The 19,308-nt window shown below is 42.1% G+C and overlaps 1 protein-coding gene across 2 annotated transcripts in view; it reads left to right on the forward strand.

Annotated features, from left to right (window-relative positions):
- Positions 1 to 11,963: 11,963 nt before the first annotated feature.
- fgf13a (fibroblast growth factor 13a) overlaps positions 11,964 to 19,308 on the forward strand; it is an 88,886-nt gene continuing 81,541 nt past the window's right edge. For both annotated transcript variants that reach the window (XM_030115512.1, XM_030115530.1), the window contains exons 1-2: positions 11,964 to 12,425; positions 12,695 to 12,857. In XM_030115512.1, the coding sequence (XP_029971372.1) occupies positions 12,809 to 12,857 (49 nt within the window). In that variant the 5' untranslated portion in view covers positions 11,964 to 12,425; positions 12,695 to 12,808. The remainder of the gene's footprint in view (positions 12,426 to 12,694; positions 12,858 to 19,308) is intronic.

Here is a 19,308-nt window from a genome sequence, read left to right on the forward strand (position 1 = left end):
CGATGAGCTGTGTGTTTGCTCAGAGAAAAACAACTGTCTGTAAAAACTATGTGTCAACAACCGCATGCACACACTAAAAAGGGGAATAAAAACACCTGGGAATTTCCTCTACATGACATGAGTGTTGTTGTTTTGTAAAACTAACAGTGGGGAATATCAGAATAGATCAAAATGTGCTCCAAATGATCTCGGAATGGGGGTCAGAAAACTTAGCAAACTTTGCCTTGACTGTGGCGAATAATGTGTTTGTGACTCAGAGGCTGAATGTTCAGGTTCAGCTGATGTTACTGTCCCGGGAGCAGATCACATCCTGGAACTGTGTTCAAAGTTCTGCTTCCGTCCCATTGTGTTGACATTCTGATTCAGCTTGAGTGGTGAAACTCTGTGGAACCAGACGACCAGTCAGCACAGACCGTGAAGAAAATACTTCAGTCCATTATTTCACAACTGTAACTTGTTATTTGTTTTTCCTGCATTAAGGGTTGACCTAGTTATGTTTATTTTGGTGAGTTTTTATGAATAATGTATGAACTTAGTTGAGGTGACTTGAAAATCAATAAACTGCTGTTATACATAATTTTGAATTATATATTCTATATATAGTCTATTATAGTGGTACTTTTGCCTCATGGTGAAAATATTTGTAATTGAAGTTTCTGTGTTGCGTTTACAGATTTTACTGCAGTATTTGACTTCAGGGTTTTCCCAAAGCGCGTTTGTTTCCAAAATCTGTGTATCTCAGCAGTCTGCATGGGTGAAATGTGAGTTGTGGTTAATATGTGACTATACAGGTGAGAAATATGTGAGGTAGTGTGTCTCTGTGTTTCCTCTGTGATGAATGAGAGACGCATGCAAGATTTTCAGGTGTGATAGGCTGCAATGGATGGATGGATGGATAAATCTGACATGATTCTGTATTTTGATCGCTCTCTGCTGGTCTGAGTGAAGGCCAGACCAAGAAAATCTATGATTAAAAGGTACTTTCAATGTTTTACCACAAGATGGCGTACAAACACCTCAGAACATCTTGGTGAGAGGCATTTTTCACCAGGGCATATTTTCCAATACATTTAGTTTTGGCATTGACACAACACATCTCTCTAGAAATCTCTGAGATACATGACTGCAATGATTTTCAAAAGAACTCAAATTCAAGCCCATAATGTATGCCGAGGGGAGTGCAGTGGTATCGTGGTGAGCGCTCTCTCTCTCCAAAATGGTAATTTACCCAGTTCCAGCAAGGGTTTCTGTGTGAGCTTGCATGTTCTTCCCACTGGTTTCTCACACAGATCTTTGAGGGTCTCTTCAAAGTGTAACCTGAATCCATCCAGTCAGACGCAGCGGTGAATTAGATAAAGTGATGTTGAAGGCGGTTGGATTTATTTTAGATGTGGATATGGGCTTCAAAATGAAAGCACTAATATCTAATAATCTGTAATGATCCTTTTATTTGACGGTTTCTTCTTAAGATTTCTTAACTGAAGCTACTGTATAAAGTGGCAGAAAGAATCTTGCATCAGATTTATTTTATTTCTATATGCAGCCATATTCCAGGACCTAAAGGTAGCAGACACTGCTGGTGAAGATTGCCAGAGGTTATTTGACACTGCTTGCACCGTGTTAATGAGCAGTGTTGTCACACATTCATATTTATATTCTCAATGGATTAAAATAGAGGCAGTGCTTCATGAATAATGTTTCGTCTTTCACTCAGATCACGTGTGGTTTAAAATGAACATAATCTGAGCCAAATGAATTCAGAATGTTCAGCTAGTCCCTAAAAGTTATTTTCATATGTTAGGGTTAGGTTTAAGTTTAAATGTAAATCAAAAGTTATAATTATTTTACAATTCTTTGGGTCATTACCTGAAAACTGTGCTCACTCTGAAGAAATGATCTTGTTAAAAATGAACCAATTTCATTGCTGTGAAACAATCCAGTATCAATAAAGTGTCCTTTCTTTGTTTCAGGTGGTATCCTGCCTTCATCCATAGTGAGCTGGATAAAGTGGTCTAGAAAATGGACTGCTGAGTGAGTCTTTACTATGATTACTTGATCTAATTCAGTCCTAAATTCCAGAGCTTAGAGTTAAGTCTTGACTCTGGGGGCCGTGTGTTTAAACTGTGGTTGCAATGGGAAGATCGGTCAAAACCAGCGACTGGCCAAGTCTCTGGTTTAAGCTGTGAGGACTGGCAACCCCTGCATAAAATACAACAACCAAACATACTTTGGCCTGCCACCTGCAACACTTTAAACTCCAGCAATGCACCGTTTTAGATGCTCCTGCAAAAAGACCTCCCGCTGCCTGCTTCACCTCTATTCCACCCAGTGGGAGAGTAAAGAGACGCTGTTGTAAAACTTTCCCTTTACTTTTTCATTCCTCCTTTTCATAACCAATCAAACTTCTCCATCAATACTCAGAGTGTGGATGCACTTTGTGGTCAAGGGCGCTGATTCAGCGTGCCAACTGAAGATTTACCTCTGGTGTCATTTTGTGGTCTGGCATCTAAGATGCAACCCATCACTGGCGGCGGAATCCCCCCGGAGGGAGTCCAAAGTCTTCTCAAGTGTTGGCAGCTATTGACCGGAGGCATTTATATTTCACTGAATCGTTCAGAGACTGAATAATTCATACTTGAGTAATTAACACTGTCTGCTCAATACAAGTGCTTCTCAATCTTTTCCTGCCAGGATGAGTAACAGAGTGGTTATGGTGTCTTCACACAAACTGTTTATCCAGATTCTCACTGCCTGGAATAATAGAATTTAACTACTTTTTTTTTTTCATCTATAATGCAAGACATTTTTATCATTGCTCAAAATGGAGGGAGCATTTGAATGTGAATTTTCACTGAATGAATAGGATGAGAGTGTGTGTGTCATCAGTAGTGAGAACGGAGGATGAGTGTAAAGGTGGTGTTGACGTGGAGAAAAAAAAAACAATGAAAGAAAGAAAATTATACAGGAACCAGAGTTTTTAGCTCCTTCTTTTGGACTCTAGAAGCAGAAACTATTAGTAAACCCACTCTTACATTATTACACTACAAGCCCTGCACCACTCCGACTGAGTCATATATCTAAATGTAAATCTGTTACTGAGCCTTGTGGAGAGACAGTAGGCTTAATAATCCTGACGGCATACTTTCCACGTCGTCTCTCAGCCCCGTTAATAGTGCAGAGGATATGAACCATTGACTGGGCTTACTATGGCACGCGGAGCAGAGAATAGAAACAATGGTTTGGGATTCACCAGCCGAGGCGACGACTCGTCAGACGGATGGTGTGGATACATGGATGGATAGAGGGAAGTAAAATTGTGACTGACTATTGATTTTTGAAGATCTCTTCCTGACGTCTCTGTCTTCGCTCACTCTTTGGCAGCGCCACACAGCTGGGGAGTGTGTGTCGGCTCCAATTAGATTAGTCACTACAGCAGAGGATCGAGTCAGAGCCTCGGAGATGATAACAAACTCTGATGCTTGCTCAGTGCTATTGATCGCTGCTGTACTGTATCTCCTGAGCTGCGAGGGCGATCAGCCAGTCAAGACCTCGGCCTTTCACCAGGGAATGCCGTCTTGTTATTTGCAGGGTTTTTTTTTTTTAATGTTTTTCCTGTGCTAAAACCTCCTCCTGTTACAACGGGTGTGTTTGAAGAGCACAGCAAGTTCTGGGGAAGAACAAAACTCTGTCAAGTGGTGCAAATACTGTAATACTCGAATCTTGAGAACAAACACAGTTGAACTGCCAACAGGACATGCCACACGTAAACATTACCCCATCCATCCATTGATTAGGGCTCAAGGTCACCAAGGAACCTCACATTCATGTTTTTAGACTATTGGAGAGAACAGAGCTCCCCAGACGAAAAGCGCACACACACAGGAAGAACATGCAAACTCCACACAGTAAGACCCAGCTGGTATTTTAATCCACAACCTTCTCGCTGTGACGCAAGAGCACGACTGCATCACTGTGCAGCCCTGAGTAGAAATATGGTTACAGAACAAAACCAATCCTCCACACATTTTGAAATTGCTTCAGTAATCTTTGTACAGTCTAACTTTGCGGGAGTCACTTTATACCGTATTAACCCATTAAAACGCGCGTCCCCCACTGTTCACTGCATGTGAAACCTTATACATACATAATTAAAGTTGTGTTGAGTTTGTGCAGCCTGACATTTGAGTGATGACTTGAGAATATCTGGGGGCAGGAGGGAAAGAGTTATGTTCAGCGAGATCAGCCGTTCCTTCCAGATGTTATGATGGGACGACACGAGCGCCGGGCCTCCTCGGGGCATGACATGTAAATGTTAATGCTGTCACGCGTGTGCATATTCATGAAGCCGTAGAAGCTGAGAGCAGGGAGTTCGGCTTATTAAGGCTGACATACAAGAACTCTGTCTACGTCAGTTTGTGATCCTCTTCTCGCCGAATCAGTTTTATGTAATTAGCTCAGTGCGAGCGTGAGGAAAAATGAGCCGCTGTGGAAGATTTATACGGGAACCGAAGCCCGGAGCAGCAGTGTTAGATATTTGATTCATCACAGATTGTGTCTTTTGAATTCTTAGCATATCAAGTTTAGGCAAAAGGGGACTTCAGTTCGTGGGAGCTGGCGTCGGGATTGAAAACAGAAGGGCTGGTTTGTCCACTGACTCTACACTTCACTTCATAGCAGTGTTGGAATAGATGGCTTATAAAGAAACTGATCATCATTATGACAGCATTTTTGTTTCCTTTTCAGACAAGCAAATAAAAATAGAAGTCTATTTTCTGCAGCGGCTTACATTTCTTATCTCTAAACTGTGACTTTTTACTTTAAAAATGACAACAGTAAAGTGTTTTTGAAGTCTTGAAGCCTTGGGGAAGAAAGCTTTACTGTACTCCTAAATAAAGATAAATGCTGCATCTCTTTGACACTCTGAGAGCCAGATTGTGCTCCTGGGTAATTTTCAGTATCGTGCAGTACAGTAATATCCACTGGGAGCTGTACAAAGAGGAACAGTGGCCCTGAAAGCACCACCCCCACCCGTCGTCCCCTCTTCCTGATAAAGTCATTGACATTAATGTGATATTTCAGTGTGTCTCTCTCTGTTAATTAGTACAGTCATTTCTGTAATCTCAATCCTGATGTTTCTCCACCATCTGTTCACATCTTTTCCCACCAAGCCAAGAATTTTCCCAGCTAAAGAGAGGTAGCGTTTTATTTACAGCTGGTCACTGTGCAATGGTCTGGAATCAATTAACAAGTAAAAGAGAATGAATGAACTTTAAGACACAGTGGAAAGAGAAGTGGCTGCAAAAGGGCTGTCCAGTCCTTTTAGGGTTTTTTTACTCCGAGTATTTCTGCATATTTAGAACCTCTTGATAGTTAAGTTTCCATTCATTTGCAATTTTCCTTCTACTTAAAAAAAAAAAAAGTACTGTTTTAATGGTTTTGCTTCTTCTTCTTCTGCTAAGTTATCCTTTTTTTCTCTTCATTTTCCAGGCCAGAGCTTGAACTCGTCTTTCTTGGTGTGTGGTAACATTGCTCACCACTGCCCCACCATGTGGTCCAGAAATGGATCTTAGCAGTGCAGTTTTCCTGTTTTCTCGATTGATAACTGATAGCAAGATCATGAAAACATTGTGCAAAAAGTATGTCATTCAGAATCCAACATTCACTCCAGAAAGAGACATTTGACCTAAAATTAAGCAATTGTCTTTGTAGATTACCAACACGAAGTTCATGGGTGTGATTAATCCACAGGTTTATTTGGGAATGTATAATTTATTGGCGCCTGAATGTAATGTATTTCCACGAATTGTTTCAAAGTGTCCTGTATGTACAACACAAATGAAGACGATGCTGAGAGGCCAACAGGAGCACACACACTCAGTCAGGCTTGGTCCTGCCGATCGTGACCCAGAAACTCAACACTGCTGCGAGTTCCCACAGAGAACGGAGAGCAGACCCTCTCCTGGTTCTGTGAGCCGTGATGCAGCCGAGCTGACATTCGCTGCCGGCTCAGGAGTGCTCAGCCACCGTTAATGAAAAGTGGAGCTTCCATCCCTCCTAGTTACACAAGATACTCACCGTTTTCCACAAGAATATGGCACAATGTGAATTTGCGAGAACCTATTCTGGACAGAGTCAGAGAGGCAGAAATGGGTCAAATTGTTTTCGCCCTGTGCGTCTGTCTTCGCCATCAACGTCCAAACTATAATTTTTTGCAGTTAAATAGGAAAATGTTTTCATTCAACATCTGACATGTTCTACTGTGAATACAAGTGCATTGATCTCTCATTGAGGTTGTAGTTGTCTGTGGGTGAAGAGAACGGCCATGAGACAGCCCTGACTGGTTAATGAAGAACACCTGCGGGATTGTCTGCGTGTATGAAAGTTACTCTGTGGAACAGAGACTCAGCTGGTAAATTAAGTCTTTTGTTTGTTTGCATTCTAGAAAGAACTGAAGTACTGAAAGTAATTGTGGAGGTAATTGTTGGATTGGCGCTTGTTGGTTGGTTTTTGGAAGTGATTTTCTTAGAATTGAAATGTTTAATATTTAATGTTGTATATTTACTTAATTCAGTAAAAAAATCATAGTCAGTGCTTAAATAATTTAGAACTAATGTGTTTAAGGGAGGATTAAACTTTTCATTAAGCCACATAAGTATTTGTTTTTTGCATAATATACTTTTTGTAACATTTGATAATTGTCTTTTCTGTTCAAGGTTTTTCACTTACAGCTACAGCAGCCCTGGGACTGCATCCACGATTTATTTCAGTTGACAAAGACAAAAGTTCTGGAAAAAGAACTTATATTTTGAGTGGAATCCAGTTATGGATATCAATCTTTTCAAGTTGAGAGTGGTGCACAGGAGGTATGAAACACACACACACACACACACACACACACACACACAAAAGAACATCCAAACTCCACACTGGATTCAAGCCGGGGACCTGAGAGTGCGCCACCATGCCATCATTGCACCCTGTTTTTATTTAAATTTCCGACATCATCTCAGCCTGTTTGGGGCTGGGGCGGCAGATCATCTGTCCCGCAGGTGAAATACAGCCTGACACTGCGACAGGAGATATGACGATGCAATCTGGGGAGCAGCCGAGTCGATTATGTGGAGCGTTATGAGGCGAAGTGACAGGAATGCAACATCATGTCTCACCTTTTGACCCTGACCCCGTTAGTTTTGAAATAACTTGCCGACCCTTCCCTGACCTTTCAAATGAAGGTCGGTGAGCTTGAGCTCTGAGACTCAGATGGATGAACAGTCGCGTCAGTATTAATAGCATTTGATCAAATCCATCACTTTTATGTTTTTATTTTTCAGCCCTTGGCTTCGATGATTTTGAAATTGCTTCTCTGCCACTTTGTTATTCGTCATGATCGTTCAAGATCAACAGATGGATATCGCATTTGCATTTCCTAACACCCATCACATGACACTGACCTCTGCTTTATTAGGTTGCACTATCTAAAGAAACGGCTTTCAAAATCTGTTCAGGTCATTACAATCTCTGCTCTTATGTCCTAAAATAACTCGGTAAAGCTAAAATTCCATCACCTTTTCAATGATCAGTGAGCCTGCAGTTTTCTGATAAGGATAAATGCCAGAGATTTTGGCAAGCATTGACCAGACGGTTTGTGAGGAATCCCATTGAAATTACACAAAAGACACATTCTCTAAAGACTTCCTTGACCCCTGTGATACCGGCTTGTGTCTGCTGTCATCGGCACCAGTCTGATTACCTTATCAGCTACTCTCAGAGCTTGAGTCCAGCTAGCACCTACAATCAGGGGCAAATGACTAACCCAGCTGCACAATATTGGGGCATTAATCACCTTCCAACACCCCACTGCCTGTCCCAGAGAGTGATATCTGGGACTGATCCCCGGCTACCACACAGGCTCCTCCGCTAATATAACCTTGGGTGATTTTTAGTCTTGGCGAGCGGCAAATCAAGCAGATACTTCTCTGTTGGTTCGGCTGCCTCATCCCATACAACTGATTTATCAGTCCGCAATAAGTGTAGGTACAGTGCGTGCCTGTTTCATGTGATTGAAAATTGAGTTTGAAAGGCCATGATGAATACACCTGACCAGAAGAAGAAGGGCGCAGCAGCTTTGGAAAGCGCATGACAAATGTTCTCTGGATACTGTGTGGCACTGCACACAGATTAAACACTACCTGGTGGAAACCTGTGTTCATTAACCTTTCTCAGTTTGAGCTCTGATATACAGTACCTTCCATAACAGGCAATCATCAAATCAACCACTGTTGCTCTGATGAGCAAACTCTACAAATCTCAGACAAGAATTGATGAATCATCCCACAGGTGTGACTGCATTCAAAGTGTTTTCATTATTCAATTTATAGCTTGACATATTTGATTGTATGATTTCCACCTGTAGGAAATTCAAGTAAAACTGAGACTGAACACGAGGTCTCTCCACCAAATGCCGTTATGTTGCTTCGACTGATTTGCTGTTCTCCTCAAAAAAACACATCACTGATTTCCAAGTCCAAAAACATGCATGTGAGCCAGGATGACTGCTGAAACTGAAACTACAGGTGTGAATCTATGTGTTGCGTCTCCATGGTCACCCTGTGATGGACTACTGACCCGTCCATGTACCGCGCCTTGGTTAGCTGGGAATGACTCCAGCATCCTGTGACCCTGAACTGGATGGAGCAGTATAGAAGATGGATGAATGGGTGGACGGATTAATGAAATGGTTGGCCTCTTTAATACAGGGCTTAACATATAATTACAGCCTTCCAAGAAAGTGGGGAGGTTGCTAGATGTTATATTTTAATGCATTTGCATGTGCCTGTAGACTACAGCATGATAAAATTGCCTGATATTTGAATAGAAAACTTGTCCGACTTGAACTGGCTTTTATTTGTTCACTTAAATGTTACAAATCGAAATGGCACAAACTGAAATTTGTAAAAGAAAGAAATTAAAAAGCTCAAGCAGTGGTATTTGTGTTGTATTCCAATGAAAAGGTTTAGAAGCAGAGACCTGAGACTATTTTGATACTTTATATTTGTACACATCAATAGAGAAAGGGATTGAATCATTAGAGTTTTATCCATGCAGTAGTTCTTTGTTAGTTTTCCTAAAGACATTTTAAATTGGCCAGTGACGTACAGAGCCGTGCACGCAGAGCAACGTGAGCTTTGGGGTGATGATGCATTTTGAAGCAGAAATACTGCAATCAGCGGAGAAAAAGAAGTGATTCAGGGTTATTCGGTGGCAGAGGGGGACACGCACTGTGAAGTGACATCAGAGGTGACAGAGTGTGAGTCAGGAGTTTGTCAGGAGCGCCGTGCCGAACGGGCCCCGGGGGGATTGCTTTAAACCGGGTGGGGATGAACGTGGCGCTGCCGTGCGATGCCCTGCCGGAAAGGTCAGAGGGGGCTACAGGCCGTAGACACAGTGGGAACACAACCCACTGACATTTACGCTCTCTCTAACCCGCCTTCTTTATACCTCATTCTCAACATGCCGGTTCATGAACAAGTTGGAGCTGGTTAGTGAGAAGTCACTGCGTTTAACTTTCTGAATACTTCATAAAGTGACAATGAGAAACAGACAAACGTAAACAGAGAACATCACTGTGTTTTTCTCTGAAACACAACAAACACACTCTGATCAGAGGTCTAGAGCTTCTGTTTGTGCGTTTCATCACGGCAACTTGGCATCCTTAAACAGTCCAGCAACTTAAATTTGGGGATTCTTTGTGACTCAAAATTTCCTGAGACAGCGGCTTCGTCTCCGTATTTTCCCAGTGATGGATCGGAAGGATGGATGGAGGGTTGAATGGCTACGGCCAGTGTCAGGCATGCTCTGAGCCAAACCCTGGTCGTCTCACCGTTTGACAGTATCAGTATACGCTTTGTCAATGCAGGATTAACACTCACACTGGCTATAAAAGAAATGAGAGGGAAAGAACATTCAAACGAGTGACTACATTCTTTCCTGAGATGAAAATGCTAAAACTGACCTTCCTGACCCTCCAGCTCATGAGATGTCGGATTCTATTGAATCAAGCTTCTCTGATGCGATGCAGTGGCAACCACATAGATAAATATGGTACTTAATACTGGCACTGGATGTTCAAGAGCATTTATATCAGCTCTGAATATAAAAAGAACTGGCCCAAAATTATTGTTTTGGAGTTCCACTCATCAAACAGATGGCACTAAAACCCCTTGAATGTTCTTTCAAAAGCTATATATATTTGAAATTATTTATAGAAACTGGGTTGTCATTTCAACATTTGTAATCTAGGAATTACTGAAGTTTGAATTCACACAGGAAATTCTAAGCTCTATAAGAAAAGGGAAGATGAATGATAACTGACATGAATACATTACAGACAGTTCTAGCGCAAACAAACATTTAATGGAAGCTACATGATGTTCCGGGAATATTCAGTGAAAAGTTTATGAAACACAGCAACACTGACAAAGTTGTATTTTAGTTGTGGACTTGTGTGTTCATATGTTTTTGATTATTTAAAATGAGGGGGAAAAAAAATCAGTGGAGGCTTTGACATTTTCTTGATTCGAGCTTGGTTTGCTTCCTGAAAGTGAAGCAGCCACCAGTACATCAGAAATCCTTTTTTTAAAAATCACAATAATTTTGTCCTTTGAGCCAAAGCTGCTGGTTGAAACAGATCAGTGTGCCTTAAACGTCTCAGGAGGATCTGAGCATGTGAAGAAACTTGGAAGGGGGTCCAGTTTCCTCTAAAAATAGCGTCCGTATGGATCTGGTAACCCTCAACCTGCAGGTCTTTTTCCTCTGCTGCCTCAGAGAGCCACAGACCTGCAGGACCAGGAGATGTGACATAACGGCCGTGGTAATCGGACAGCGAACGGACCTGGACTTTGGAACAGCTGTAGATAACACCCCAAAACTGGATTGAGAGGTCGAGAAGAAACGCAGACTTTTGAGTGTCAGTGTGGCTCAGTCATTTTTTTGAATCTCTACAGCTTATTGTGAGTTTAAATAAAAGATGAGGTTTATCTTTTAGGCTCCATCTCCACAGTCTGAAGGTAAGGCTTCTGCGACACATCACTTTCATAAACATTAAGGTGAGACAGATTTAAGTTTCAGTTAACAAAGCCCACAGGGACAACTAAATCATGAATATATACAGCTTGTTTTCATGTCAAAAAATATTCTTTCATGTCTTTAAATGTTTCCCTAAACATTTTTCATGAAGTGAATACATAAAAAAAGAATACATTTAGAATTTTTTTTTTTTTTTTAGGATTTCTCCACCTGATTCTCCACTGAAAACCTATCTCTGTATAGTTGTGATGCAGTTCACCTCCATCATATGACACAAATGTTGATAAAACATCTATAGCATATAAAATAACGCATTTTGGGTTTATTTATTCACATTAAGCTGAACTCATCTCAACTTCTGCCTGTGCTCACCTAGAAAGCTATTCCAAAAAGAAGTTTTATGCTTCTCTGAGTCTAAATCTCAAACTGAATGTTCAACTTCCCTGCTGTTCACCAAACTTCAAGACCTGACTTTCTTTTTTAATTTTTGTGTTACATAAGTGATGCCTTCCTATTAGCAAAATGTTGTTTTACATAACAGTTGGTGGTAACAGTCCAGAATAAAATGTAGATAGCATAGTACCTAATTAACAGAAATGTTCATTATACAGATTTTTTTTTTTATTCTTATTTTATACTTTCCAAAGACACAAAAAGTATATTTGTCTGCGAAATGAAATAAAACGGCTCGGATTCTCCTCGTGTGAGGAAAACGCGCAGCCTGGATGTGAATGGCATGAAGCGCAGCTGAATGAGAGCAACAGCAAGATGGTGCGCGCCATGCAGCACGAGCACGACCCCCCGCTTTAATTCTGCACCGCATCGACGGCACGGCGCGCGCTCTGGCTGGCTGCATGCGCTCGCGGATGGAGCGGCTCGTTTTCCATCACGGCTCTGATTCCGAGGTCAAAAAACAAGCGTCCACAGTGCGAATGTGCGCCGTAGCGGGTGGAGCGCTCTCACGTCGAGTATCCTGTTGATCCTGCCCGAGCGTTTAAGAGGAGCACAGGAGGGGGGGAAGCCTCAGACAAGGAACGCTGGTCGCTGAAGCTGCATTGGATGGCATTTCTCCCGGGGTTTGTCAGATAGGACGTTTCAATGTTTTGACTTGTGTTTTTATTTTTTTTTTATTTTTCTTCCTTCCTCTTCTTCTTGGCTGGAGACCTCTGGGAGAACTGCGCTGCATTTGGCACCTTTTTTTTTTAATGTTCCGTTTTCTTTGTCACAGTAGAGTAGGTCGTGATTTTTTTTTTTATATATGCAAAATAACAGGATTCATGGTGGGAGAGATTCCTTTCATCAATGTGCATTGATGTAGCAGAAAACGTGGAGGAGATAAGGTAGGTGAACCCAGTGGAGAGGCAGGCATGCTCACAGCCTGGAGAGATGTTGCTCTTCAATGAAACTACATGGGCTCTTTGTCGAAGCGTGTGAGTGTGTTTAGACAGCGTCAGGAGTTGGATGCTCTCATTGATATCTAATTGATGAATCCAGCAGCTCTCGTGGTCCATTGTGTGGTTTTTATGGCCCCGCTGTAACGCTAAAAGCTGCTGATGTGTTATGACAGCAAGATGCAATTTTGATGAATATTTTCCCTCTCCTCTCACAGAACCCTTATCTCAGCACCTGAATCCTTTGGTCAAGAATTCATTGAGGACAGTCGGCAATTAGGGGGATTTCGATTCTTATCCAAATCGGGAATTACACATCCAAACTGGGATCTATGAGTGGAAAAGTGGCGAAGCCTAAAGAAGACAAGGATGCTTCCAAGGGTAAGAGACGAGCCTCTGCCTTGCACAGACTTGCTTTAATGCATTACAATGACAGGTTTGAACGCGAACACGCTCCCATTCATCCCCTGCATGGTGCTATAAACCCCCCCTTTGAGGTTAGACTGGCCACAGCAGCAGCCAGTGGACGGTGGAGCATTTCCCAGCACGGTGCATGTGGTGATTTCTGTGTGAGATGATCTAAGCATTTGCTCCTGTAGGCCTACATGCTGCACGATGTGTTGCTCTGAGATCACATGCTTCATTTGCATTGACTTGGTGATCGCCAAAAAAAAAAAAAAAAAAAGAAGAGAAAAATAAACCAGACGATCCGTCAAAGCTTGAAGTCATCAATGCTGCAGACCAGCGTGACAGAATGTAGTCAAACATCACGTTTCACTTCAGAAGTGTCCTTTATAACGCTGTAAAGATGACAGTGGTGTCTCATTGTGTCACTGGCATCCTGTTGAAAGGTCCCTTTGTGTTTCTCGCTCGCACCGCATCCGCAGAGTCTTCCGAGCCGCGCATTCCCGTCACATCTGTGCAGCCACGATGCGCGGAGCCCCCTCTCGGTCCCACTACCCGAGATTATGACCTATGGCGTAAAAAGACGAGCCTCTATTCCTCTGAGCAGAGAGAGAGAGAGAGGAAAAAAAAGACCCTAGTAAACTGCCTTATGCATTGCCATGGAGACAGGGCAGAGACAGGGCTGCAACACTAATCATTGTAACATCTACAATGGGGACGTGCGCCGCACTTTACGCACCGACACGCGCTACTGCACCTTTGTCTCTGTAATGCTGCTTCTTAGGGGGGAAAAGACCAGTAAGATAATTAAATACATGTTGAGGGCAGAAAAGCACATTGGTTACGTACATAGTTAGAAATCATAGTGAAACAGGAATGTGTTTGTAAAGATATAAAAGTAATTAAATCAAGTCTTGAGCAGCCTTACTACTTCAAACTAAGGATCCCCCCCACCCCCACCTCTACCCCAAAACAGTTTTTGAGAAATGTTTATTGCCTGCATTGTTTTGCTCTATTGTCCTTCATTATATGCATTATATTTATTTACTAAAATGTATATTTCTGGTCACCAGCTCAACATTTTTTTTCCTTTTTCTCAGTGTAAGATACCAACAAGCAGCTCTCACACTATGGCAGCCTGCCTACTGCAGCATGCTTGTTTATTTACAGTATAGCTACAATTGGATCTCCCTGTTGTCATGTCCCTGCCCTGTTTAAGGTGCTCACAACAAATCAATACACCTAACTGGCTTATTTTGGCTGCGCGGCTACAAGCGATGGTGTCATTTGTTGACGTGACCGACTATAAGTGGTGCATACAGAAAAGCTGCTACAGAAGCTGATGCTGCACATTAACTGTGAGCAGAGTGAAACATATAAATAGAATTGTTACTGGACTACAGGCTATTGTACCTCACAGCACAGGTTATGTAAGTCGTATAAATTCATGCATGTAATTGCAGAAGCACTGCCCACTCTCCTCCCTGACTGATTGGTTGATGTACTGTAAATACCTTGACTCAAAGAGACATCCATAAGATGTTTATCATACTTTAAGTGAGGTTGCCTTTAAGATTATACTCGACAGATCCAGAGTTTATACTCAATATAATGAATGCAGATGTAGTTGCATGTGCTTGGACACCTTTCCCATCATTCACTGCTGTCAGAAACTGAGTCTGGTGCACACTGTCTCTTTTACAAAATGCATTCACTTTAATGTGCAGTGTCTTCAAATGACTTAAACCCAGACAACATGAAAAGGGGATAGAAGTACCAACCTGCTAGGCTTTTCAGACGATACTGCCAAAAATATGCCTAAAAGAATTGATTTCAAGATTAACCTCCCCAACAGCTCCCCACCTTCTCCCACTGGAAATCAATCACGAGTGTAAATAGCCGAGTCTTTTAAGCTCCACGGCAGCAGGAGCATCTCCGAAATTTCTCAGATGGAGTAAAAAAAACATCTCCTGCTTAACTTAAGTCCATTCAACAAAGCTTGTGCTATTTTTATAGATGTACTGCCAAAATCGAAAAACTGATATGGCAGGCTGGTGCTGCCTTCCAAATTTAGGAGGGGGGGGGGACGACGACAACAGTCTCTGCATTACTGTGTGGGCCACTTGGTGCCAGCTGTCCTCCATCAGAGAGTTGAATGGCACAAGCGCAGGAAAGTGCGCCGGGAAAATCACCACTGACCCTGCCAATGCTGGCAACCACCTGTCCCACAAATTATTTCAGGCAAACAGTCCATTAAAGCCGGAACCACCTGCCATCGCCGTGGCTTTTTCCTGCAAGCTGCTGGCTTCCCGAAGGGTCTGGTGACTGCCCTGCTTCTACCCATTTCACATCTTGGAAAACCAGTGTGGCTAAAAAGACACGTGCATTTGCAGCATGTGATTGCAGTTTCTGAAAAAACCCAATTTTTTTTTATGTTACTTTTTCAGAAAAAAGATTAAAATGGCGACAGTTCTGTTTCAATTGGAAGGAACCAATTTCAAGTCCCAAATATAAGAATATAAACTAGATTAATGGAAAAGAAACTTCATTATTTCCTTCCATTTTAAATGATTTAATGTGTTTTCTCTGTGGTGGTTCAAAATGTAATCATACTAACAAAACATGCAGTTTTAAAACCATGCAAACCAGTAATGATTTCACTTTCTGTCAGAGGGTAATTTTATTCAGGACTCTGTTTTCTCTCTCTCTAATGCCAGTCATAGTTGATTTTCTAATCTTAAAAACCAGAGATCATGCGAAGACAGACAGGGGGTGGGAGGTTGTGTGTATCAGTTTCAGAGCTTCAGTATCAACAGTGAATCATGTTGTGTGTTCGTGTCCCCCTGTCCTTGTGAGGCTGAGCTGTGCAGACAGCGTGATGTGTCGAAGCGTGACGTGCACGCTCTCTCAGCGTTATAACTTTCAGGGCCTGAAACCTCAGCAAGATAACTTTTCTGTACAGTGATTAATGCTAAAAGGGGATTTGATATGTTCAAAAGTAAACTTTAGCACTTATTTTTAATCGTAAACTTCCTAATGAAGTCACTTTCCCATTGAAGGGTAAACAGTTTTCCATTTTAATTGCATCAGTCTTATAAACGGTCTCTTAATCACTGTGCAATTTTACCAAAAGTAAGCAAACCTACAGTTTTTTTGTGAACTTTGTTTAGGTTGTTCAGCTGATCCATGCTTTAAATGCTCAGTAGGTGTGAGTTTACAACTGTCTGCATTTCTCCGTGTCGCTCTCCTCAGACTTCGCCTCAGCGTCGCTCATTGATAGACTTCCCTCCTGGGCTTCGCGTGTCAGCAAGTGAATTCTTGTCAGCTTCAAACTGCGGGCCCCGAGTGTGGCAGAAGGCATAAGTCTTGCATATTTGCAGGCCGATTAATTCAGCACAAGGCCAGCCACCATCTCAAAGTGAATCGATAGATATCCTGAGAGGAGTTTAGAGCTGCTTCATTAATCACAATGCAGTCAGCTCTATCTCCCACAACACTGACACCTGCTCTAATCTCATCAGCAATACAACCTACCTTCTACAATGTCATCAAGATATTTCAATCTAATCACCGGCTCTTCGCGAAACTTATCCAAGGAGCATGTGGTCAAGAAATTAGATGGCGGTAGTTTAACTCTCGTCGCGACTTTAAATATACCTCACACATGCTAAAAGCTCACAAGCTGGCTGCAGCAATGCACCAGTTCTGTTGTTTAAGCTCATTTTGTTGTGCAAAAGCTTTTAAAGTCAGTTTTTTTTTTCCAGCATCACCCACTGCCAAGTGTGTATGTTTTAGTAACAGTAAAATTCAAATGATCAACTGACCTACTGCTAGTTAGTTACTATTCTGGACATTAAGGTTCACCTGTGGCAGTATGTCATGAAGAAAACAGCCTTACACTTGCTGTTTGTCCTAAGAAGACACTGAGGTGGGTGAAGAGACATTTTCTTGATAATATTTGTGGTGTCAGGACAGCAAAGTTGTTGTTCGTCAGATGTCTTTCCGGCACTGACGCAGATCCGACTACGCGGCCTGCAGGAAACGGGCTCACCTCCGGTCCCGGGGTCTAATGACACTCACTTCTCTGAGTGGCATCGGTGGTCTGCCACTCTCCATTGCAAACCTGTCTGTTGACTGCTGTGTGACAACGCTGAGAGCCTGTCTCTTCAATTTGTCTGCCAGCTTGGCTTTCTGAGTGACCCCGGTGTGCCCTGCGGTATACACTGTTTTTAGAGATTCAGAATGTTTTTACTGAGCTATTTTAAGTATATTTGCTTGGCCATAAAAAAAAAAAAAAAAAACAATAACCAGGAGTAATCAGGAGATATTTGCATAAGTTTTTTTCATCCTCTTAATTTCTCCATGTTGAAATGGAGTCAAATGACTCTGCAGCCATAACTATTCTCCTCTTTAAGTCTTTAAATACCTGACTCTTGGTGCATTAGTCAGCGAGCCGTCGATAATCCACAGAGCTGCATGTCTACTGAAGTGAGCTGCTTTGTGGCCTGCTGCCTCAGTTTCAATTGGAACGGGCCTCCTCTGATTGTACGTATGCAAGACGACTGCATGTGCAGTGACATCTCTGCAGAACTTCTTTTACACTGCCCTTTAAAATTCTAAGGTCTTTCCCAGATTGGCACATTTCTGAAAGCACTTTGTCAACGTGCATGAAGTTAGTCATGTCATTTGCTCTTCTCTCTAGTGTCACTCAGAGGGACTAAAGCGGTTTAATCCTCATAATGTATGTTAAAGCATCAGACTCTGCCGCAGGTTGACAAATGTTACATAATTAAAGATACAAAAGAAGATTCAGGTATTGAAATCTCACAAAACTGAATTTTTGTGATTTTGTGTGTATTTATGACATTTTAACAGGGAACAGAGAGTAAGAGTGATTTACTTTAACATTCACACATGAGCTGGTTCAGAAATGATTAAAAATTAAATGAATAAAACAAACAAAACAGAGTTAAGCTGTAAAATCTACGTTAAAGGGGCTTAACCCTTATGACATTTTCTCTCTCTCCGGCCTGCATCTGATTTATCATCGATTCCCTGATGCTGGATATGTATCATGAAAAGAATTTAATTCCTCCCCTGAATTATTTAATCAAAATAATGGCATACACCGCAACTATGACAAATAGGTGCAAGATTATCTGCTACCTGTGGATTTTGGATTACTGAGTTTTTGCTTTCAGAAATGCACTCCATGTAGTGGTTAATCTCATGTAAAGTTAATCTCCCATAATTGTGGATATGTGTGTCAGACAAACCAGCAGATAACAATTAATGGCGTCCCTCCATGAGGCCGGAACAGCGGCATGTTTCACAGATGAAGCAGCCGTATATTAAAAACTATGTCATGTCAGGCTTTGCGTTGACGTCAGCTGTGTGGGACGCACTGACCCTTTACCGTAACTGCTAATGTCGGAGTTGAGGTAGACGGCCTTTCTTGTTGACGCTGGGATTTAATGGGAAAGGACACGGAGAACATGACCATTTTCCCATTTGGTCGTTATCTGTGGGATCGGACAAAGATGGCATCAACAGGACAGAAAATAGTTTTTTTTTTCTCGCTCAGACTCTGAGAGAGAAATAGAGCGTTTTCATGGCGCTGCCTTATTGCCTTTTCTCTTGTGATGATCATTGTATGGAGACAGTAACAAGTGGTAAATACGATCAGTTCCTCCTCACATAATGCTTTTTGCCAGGCATGTAACGATGCGGCTCTGAGTGTTGATGGACTCATTGCGGATCAGAGCTGTTAGCCGGTGTGAGAGGAACGAACAAGCTCATCTGTTCAAACGAGCATGTGGCAACGTTGACTCAGCTGTCCGTAAGCCTTCACGCCACCTTGAGATCACTTTCAGACTGTCGGCGCGGCATGCAGCTCTGTGCGAGCTGTACATCGCGTGTGTCTCCTTCATTTATCTCCGGCCATAAGGTCCCACAGACAGTCTGAAAAAGTGCATATGGATTCATTTGCAAAGGCAGATGAAACTGTATTTGCAGTTACTATAGTAACTTTGAAGCTCATTTCATCATGTTTGATTTAGTTAATCATCCAGTATATTTGCAAATACATGAGGGGGATACCTGGAAGGTTTTTCCCTTTGTTTCCATGCAGGACTGTGTTCTGAAAGTCACGACAAAAGAGCATTTCATAAAACTGCGCCGGGCTATCTGAAGGTTGCCGGGTCAAAAGGAGGTCACAAAAGCAATTACAGTATCACAAGGTTAGGGTGGAAGCCACGGGCTGCCAGCGTTGTCCAAGACTGCTCGCAAAGAGCTCAGACGGCCCCGTGAATATCACTCTAGGCTGAAGATTGAAGTGAGGAGCTTTTTATGGTTAGAGCAACACCAGTGAAATATTTCTGCTAAGGTCTCAAACTCATGTAGTGCTCAAAGGTTTTATGGCCCGCCA

The sequence above is a fragment of the Salarias fasciatus genome, chromosome 2, assembly GCF_902148845.1.
Source record: "Salarias fasciatus chromosome 2, fSalaFa1.1, whole genome shotgun sequence".
In the NCBI taxonomy this organism is placed as follows: domain Eukaryota; kingdom Metazoa; phylum Chordata; class Actinopteri; order Blenniiformes; family Blenniidae; genus Salarias; species Salarias fasciatus.